At 34.6% G+C, this 7,500-nt stretch overlaps 1 protein-coding gene across 1 annotated transcript in view; it reads right to left on the bottom strand.

Moving 5' to 3' along the window:
• The window catches only part of LOC138861878 (uncharacterized), a 14,310-nt gene extending 8,114 nt beyond the window's left edge, over positions 1 to 6,196 (bottom strand). Inside the window, exons 1-12 of the mRNA XM_070122290.1 lie at positions 6,172 to 6,196; positions 5,681 to 5,905; positions 4,938 to 5,135; positions 4,419 to 4,502; positions 3,967 to 4,191; positions 3,401 to 3,505; positions 3,003 to 3,254; positions 2,304 to 2,501; positions 1,849 to 1,893; positions 1,358 to 1,582; positions 865 to 909; positions 407 to 631 (exon numbers count right to left, since the gene is read on the bottom strand). Of these exons, the coding sequence (XP_069978391.1) occupies positions 407 to 631; positions 865 to 909; positions 1,358 to 1,582; positions 1,849 to 1,893; positions 2,304 to 2,501; positions 3,003 to 3,254; positions 3,401 to 3,505; positions 3,967 to 4,191; positions 4,419 to 4,502; positions 4,938 to 5,135; positions 5,681 to 5,905; positions 6,172 to 6,196 (1,852 nt within the window). The remainder of the gene's footprint in view (positions 1 to 406; positions 632 to 864; positions 910 to 1,357; positions 1,583 to 1,848; positions 1,894 to 2,303; positions 2,502 to 3,002; positions 3,255 to 3,400; positions 3,506 to 3,966; positions 4,192 to 4,418; positions 4,503 to 4,937; positions 5,136 to 5,680; positions 5,906 to 6,171) is intronic.
• Between the last annotated feature and the right edge of the window lie 1,304 nt (positions 6,197 to 7,500).

The raw sequence follows: 7,500 nt of genomic DNA, 5'->3' as shown, positions 1-7,500 counted from the left end.
ATATGTATATATGTATATATGTATATATGTATAGATATATATATATGCAAATATATATACATATTTAATCGTATGCATACATATGTATGTATATAAATATATATACATACATATATAAATGCGTCTGTATATATTTATATATATGTATATGTGATACATGTATATGTATTTATTCGTATATATACATATATATGTATATGCATATGTATATGCATATGTATCTTTTTATCTATCTATCTGTATTTATCTATATGTAAAAATGTGTATATATATATGTATATATGCATACATATACTGACATAAACATACATATACATGTGTATATATAGTTGTGTGTGTGCGTGTGTTCAAGTATGTGTACATCATATGGAAAAAATGTGCATAACTTGGATTCGAATTCACTTACCAGGGGCGGTTGTGCAGGTTGTAATTGATGCGACATTCTGATTCTCGTCTACTTCTGTGGCGCACCATTTGCCCTTCACTGTCCACCCTCTCATCACTCCTCCTTCTCCCACTACCTCAATTATGGCCCACTTCCCTTCTTCGCCAACACATCCACTCACGATTTCTCCACCGTATCGGAAGGGAACACATGCCGTGGCGTTCACTAGTGGCTGTTCACTTGGAGCTGAGGGTAAGGTATACAGTTCATTATCTAAAAACAGAAGGACGAATGCTAAAATTCGTGTTCATATCTAACTCTTTTAAGCTTATATATCAGCATACAGTACTGGGATGTGAATTTATAGTATTCACAGGTACGTGCATTTATGTCCGTATGTGTCGATGAGTGTCACTGACAGTACATGGTCAAAACCACGAATGTCAACATGATTACACATAAGAGGTTCACATTCTCACCTGGGGATTCGCTGGAAGTTACCGAAGGGGGCAGTTCAATTACAGCTGAAAGGGAATATATGATTTTTAAAAAGGATAAGTATGAAATATCAAGATATTCGGAAATGACAAAGACCTTCATTTTATTCCCACGTACCAATGCACACACTCAAATAAATATACATACATACGAGTATATATACATATATATATATGTATATACTATATATATATATATATACATATATATATATGTATATACTATATATATATATATATATGTATATACTATATATATATATATATATATATATATATATATATATATATATATATATACATTTCTCTTATTCCTTTATTCATTTACTTATAGATAATATATACACGCATAACTTGATGTTTATATGTATGTATATGTATAGGCACATATATATATATATATATATATATATATATATATATATATATATATATATATATATATATATATATATATATATGAAATTCCACTTACGAGGCATGGTCGGGCAGGCTATAACTTTCACTACATTCAGATTCTCGTCTACCTCTGAGGCGCACCATCTGCCGCTCACTGTCTCCCTGTTTATCACTCCTCCTTCTCCCTCCATTTCGATTGTCTCCTCCATCCCTTCTTCGCCAACGCATCCACTCACGATTTCTCCATCGTGTCGGAAGGGAACACATGCCGTGGCGTTCACTAGTGGCTGTTCACTTGGAGCTGAGGGTAAGGTATACAGTTCATTATCTAAAAACAGAAGGACGAATGCTAAAATTCGTGTTCATATCTAACTCTTTTAAGCTTATATATCAGCATACAGTACTGGGATGTGAATTTATAGTATTCACAGGTACGTGTTTGCGGTCTTCTCTGTTTTCATGATGGCTTATTTAAGAACATATTGATACATATACATACAGACTTTCTATCTTCATGTGAATATGCACCTATGAGAAGTGGTTTCTCAAAAGGGTTCACTGCCTCACCTGTGGTCGTAATGGCGGAACCCATGGGTGGCACTTTTGGCTTATCTGGGGAGGAAACATCAGCTTTTGACAGATAACAAAATAAAAATAAGATCAACAACCTATCTAGAGTTAACTTGAAAACTATATCCTACAATCATTTATGGATTACAGTGGCATACACACATACACACAAGTACATATAGTATAGATGTATATGTGTGTGTGTGTGTGTGTGTGTGTGTGTGTGTGTGTGTGTGTGTGTGTGTGTGTGTGTGTGTGTGTGTGTGTGTGTGCGTGTGTGTATGCAGCTGAGGGGGAGATGAATATATCCTTATATAACATGCATGACAATTGTTTTCTCTGACCCTGCCATTTTGGGAAGTTGGGTCCTGTTCCAGAAATCACATAACTTTAATAACAATTATACCAAAGAGAACAAGACACAAATATGAGGTCAAATGTCCGTCACTTACGAGGAATAACCGGACAGTTTATAATCCTCTTGATATTCAGATTCTTGTCCACCTCGGAGGCGCACCATCTGCCGATCGCCTTCCAACTGTAGATCTCTCCTCTTTCTCCCTCCGTCTCAATGATCTCTACCTTCCCATCCTCGCCTGCGCAGCCTCTTACGATTTCATCTTTGTATCGGAAGGGAACGCACACTTCGCCTGCAAATCCAAGATGGGTGATGGGTAAGCACGCACATACTTTATATATATATATATAAATATATATATATATATATATATATATATATATATATATATATGTATATATGTATATTTGTATATATGTATAGATATATATATATGCAAATATATATACATATTTAATCGTATGCATACCTATGTATGTATATAAATATATATACATACATATATAAATGCGTCTGTATATATTTATATATATGTGTATGTGATACATGTATATGTATTCATTCGTATATATACATATATACGTATATGCATATGTATATGTATGTGCATATGTATATGCATATGTATGCATCTTTTTATCTATCTATCTGTATTTATCTATATGTAAAAATGTGTATGTATATATACATACATATACTGACATAAACATACATATACATGTGTGTGCGTGTGTTCAAGTATGTGTACATCATATGGAAAAAATGTGCATAACTTGGATTCGAATTCACTTACCAGGGGCGGTTGTGCAGGTTGTAATTGATGCGATATTCTGATTCTCGTCTACTTCTGTGGCGCACCATTTGCCCTTCACTGTCCACCCTCTCATCACTCCTCCTTCTCCCACTACCTCAATTATGGCCCACTTCCCTTCTTCGCCAACACATCCACTCACGATTTCTCCATCGTATCGGAAGGGAACACATGCCGTGGCGTTCACTAGTGGTTGTTCACTTGGAGCTGGGGGTAAGGTATACAGTTCATTATCTAAAAAGAGAAGGACTAATGCTAAAATTCGTGTTCATATCTAACTCTTTTAAGCTTATATATCAGCATACAGTACTGGGATGTGAATTTATAGTATTCACAGGTAAGTGCATTTATGTCCGTATGTGTCGATGAGCGTCACTGACAGTACATGGTCAAAACCTCCAATGTCAACATGATCACACATAAGAGGTTCACATTCTCACCTGGGGATTCGCTGGAGGTTACTGAAGGTGGCAGTTCAATTACAGCTGAAAGGGAATATATGATTTTTAGAAAGGATAAGTATGAAATATCAAGATATTCGGAAATGACAAAGACCTTCATTTTATTCTCACGTACCAATGCACACACTCAAATAAATATATATACATACGAGTATATATACATATATATATGTATATACTATATATATATGTATATACTATATATATATATATATATGTATATACTATATATATATATATATATATATATATGTATATACTATATATATATATATATATATATATATATATATATACATTTCTCTTATTCCTTTATTCATTTACTTATAGATAAAATATACACGCATAACTTGATGTTTATATGTATGTATATGTATAGGCACACACACACACACACACACACACACATATATATATATATATATATATATATATATATATATATATATATATATATATATATATATATATGAAATTCTACTTACGAGGCATGGTCGGGCAGGCTATAACTTTCACTACATTCAGATTCTCGTCTACCTCTGAGGCGCACCATCTGCCGCTCACTGTCTCCCTGTTTATCACTCCTCCTTCTCCCTCCATTTCGATTGTCTCCTCCACCCCTTCTTCGCCAACACATCCACTCACGATTTCTCCATCGTGTCGGAAGGGAACACATGCCGTGGCGTTCACTAGTGGCTGTTCACTTGGAGCTGAGGGTAAGGTATACAGTTCATTATCTAAAAACAGAAGGACGAATGCTAAAATTCGTGTTCATATCTAACTCTTTTAAGCTTATATATCAGCATACAGTACTGGCATGTGAATTTATAGTATTCACAGGTACGTGTTTGCGGTCTTCTCTGTTTTCATGATGGCTTATTTAAGAAGATATTGATACATATACATACAGACTTTCTATCTTCATGTGAATATGCACCTATGAGAAGTGGTTTCTCAAAAGGGTTCACTGCCTCACCTGTGGTCGTAATGGCGGAACCCATGGGTGGCACTTTTGGCTTATCTGGGGAGGAAACATCAGCTTTTGCCAGATATTAAAATAAAAATAAGATCAACAACCTATCTAGAGTTAACTTGAAAACTATATCCTACAATCATTTATGAATTACAGTGGCATACACACATACACACAAATACATATAGTATAGATATAGATGTATATGTATGTATGTGTGTGTGTGTGTGTGTGTGTGTTTGTGTGTGTGTGTGTGTGTGTGTGTGTGTGTGTGTGTGTGTGTGTGTGTGTGTGTGTGTGTGTGTGTGTGTGTGCAGCTGAGGGGGAGATGAATATATCCTTATATAACATGCATGACAATTGTTTTCTCTGATCCTGCCATTTTGGGAAGTTGGGTCCTGTTCCAGAAATCACATAACTTTAATAACAATTATACCAAAGAGAACAAGACACAAATTTGAAGTCAAAATGTCCGTCACTTACGAGGAATAAGCGGACAGGTTATAATCCTCTTGATATTCAGATTCTTGTCCACCTCGGAGGCGCACCATCTGCCGATCGCCTTCCAACTGTAGATCTCTCCTCTTTCTCCCTCCGTCTCAATGATCTCTTCCTTCCCATCCTCGCCTGCGCAGCCTCTTACGATTTCATCTTTGTATCGGAAGGGAACGCACACTTCGCCTGCAAATCCAAGATGGGTGATGGGTAAGCACGCACATACTTTATATATATATATATATATATATATATATATATATATATATATATATATATATATATATATATATATATATATATATATGTATGTATATATGTATATATGTACATATGTATATATGTATATATATATATATGCAAATATATATACATATTTAATCGTATGCATACATATGTATGTATATAAATATATATACATACATATATAAATGCGTCTGTATATATTTATATATATGCGTATGTGATACATGTTTATATATTTATTCGTATATATACATTTATATGTATATGCATATGTATATGTATATGCATATGTATGTATCTTTTTATCTATCTATCTGTATTTATCTATATGTAAAAATGTGTATATATATATGTATATATACATACATATACTGACATAAACATACATATACATGTGTATATATAGTTGTGTGTGTGCGTGTGTTCAAGTATGTGTACATCATATGGAAAAAAAATGTGCATAACTTGGATTCGAATTCACTTACCAGGGACGGTTGTGCAGGTTGTAATTGATGCGACATTCTGATTCTCGTCTACTTCTGTGGCGCACCATTTGCCCTTCACTGTCCACCCTCTCATCACTCCTCCTTCTCCCACTACCTCAACTATGGCCCACTTCCCTTCTTCGCCAACACATCCACTCACGATTTCTCCATCGTATCGGAAGGGAACACATGCCGTGGCGTTCACTAGTGGCTGTTCACTTGGAGCTGAGGGTAAGGTATACAGTTCATTATCTAAAAACAGAAGGACGAATGCTAAAATTCGTGTTCATATCTAACTCTTTTAAGCTTATATATCAGCATACAGTACTGGCATGTGAATTTATAGTATTCACAGGTACGTGTTTGCGGTCTTCTCTGTTTTCATGATGGCTTATTTAAGAAGATATTGATACATATACATACAGACTTTCTATCTTCATGTGAATATGCACCTATGAGAAGTGGTTTCTCAAAAGGGTTCACTGCCTCACCTGTGGTCGTAATGGCGGAACCCATGGGTGGCACTTTTGGCTTATCTGGGGAGGAAACATCAGCTTTTGCCAGATATTAAAATAAAAATAAGATCAACAACCTATCTAGAGTTAACTTGAAAACTATATCCTACAATCATTTATGAATTACAGTGGCATACACACATACACACAAATACATATAGTATAGATATAGATGTATATGTATGTATGTGTGTGTGTGTGTGTGTGTGTGTGTGTTTGTGTGTGTGTGTGTGTGTGTGTGTGTGTGTGTGTGTGTGTGTGTGTGTGTGTGTGTGTGTGTGTGTGTGCAGCTGAGGGGGAGATGAATATATCCTTATATAACATGCATGACAATTGTTTTCTCTGATCCTGCCATTTTGGGAAGTTGGGTCCTGTTCCAGAAATCACATAACTTTAATAACAATTATACCAAAGAGAACAAGACACAAATTTGAAGTCAAAATGTCCGTCACTTACGAGGAATAAGCGGACAGGTTATAATCCTCTTGATATTCAGATTCTTGTCCACCTCGGAGGCGCACCATCTGCCGATCGCCTTCCAACTGTAGATCTCTCCTCTTTCTCCCTCCGTCTCAATGATCTCTTCCTTCCCATCCTCGCCTGCGCAGCCTCTTACGATTTCATCTTTGTATCGGAAGGGAACGCACACTTCGCCTGCAAATCCAAGATGGGTGATGGGTAAGCACGCACATACTTTATATATATATATATATATATATATATATATATATATATATATATATATATATATATATATATATATATGTATGTATATATGTATATATGTACATATGTATATATGTATATATATATATATGCAAATATATATACATATTTAATCGTATGCATACATATGTATGTATATAAATATATATACATACATATATAAATGCGTCTGTATATATTTATATATATGCGTATGTGATACATGTTTATATATTTATTCGTATATATACATTTATATGTATATGCATATGTATATGTATATGCATATGTATGTATCTTTTTATCTATCTATCTGTATTTATCTATATGTAAAAATGTGTATATATATATGTATATATACATACATATACTGACATAAACATACATATACATGTGTATATATAGTTGTGTGTGTGCGTGTGTTCAAGTATGTGTACATCATATGGAAAAAATGTGCATAACTTGGATTCGAATTCACTTACCAGGGGCGGTTGTGCAGGTTGTAATTGATGCGACATTCTGATTCTCGTCTACTTCTGTGGCGCACCATTTGCCCTTCACTGTCCACCCTCTCATCACTCCTCCTTCTCCCACTACCTC

This window comes from Penaeus vannamei, chromosome 5 (assembly GCF_042767895.1).
Source record: "Penaeus vannamei isolate JL-2024 chromosome 5, ASM4276789v1, whole genome shotgun sequence".
NCBI lineage: Eukaryota > Metazoa > Arthropoda > Malacostraca > Decapoda > Penaeidae > Penaeus > Penaeus vannamei.
Note: the sequence above shows the minus strand (reverse complement) of the source record. Positions and strands in the feature narration are given on the sequence as shown.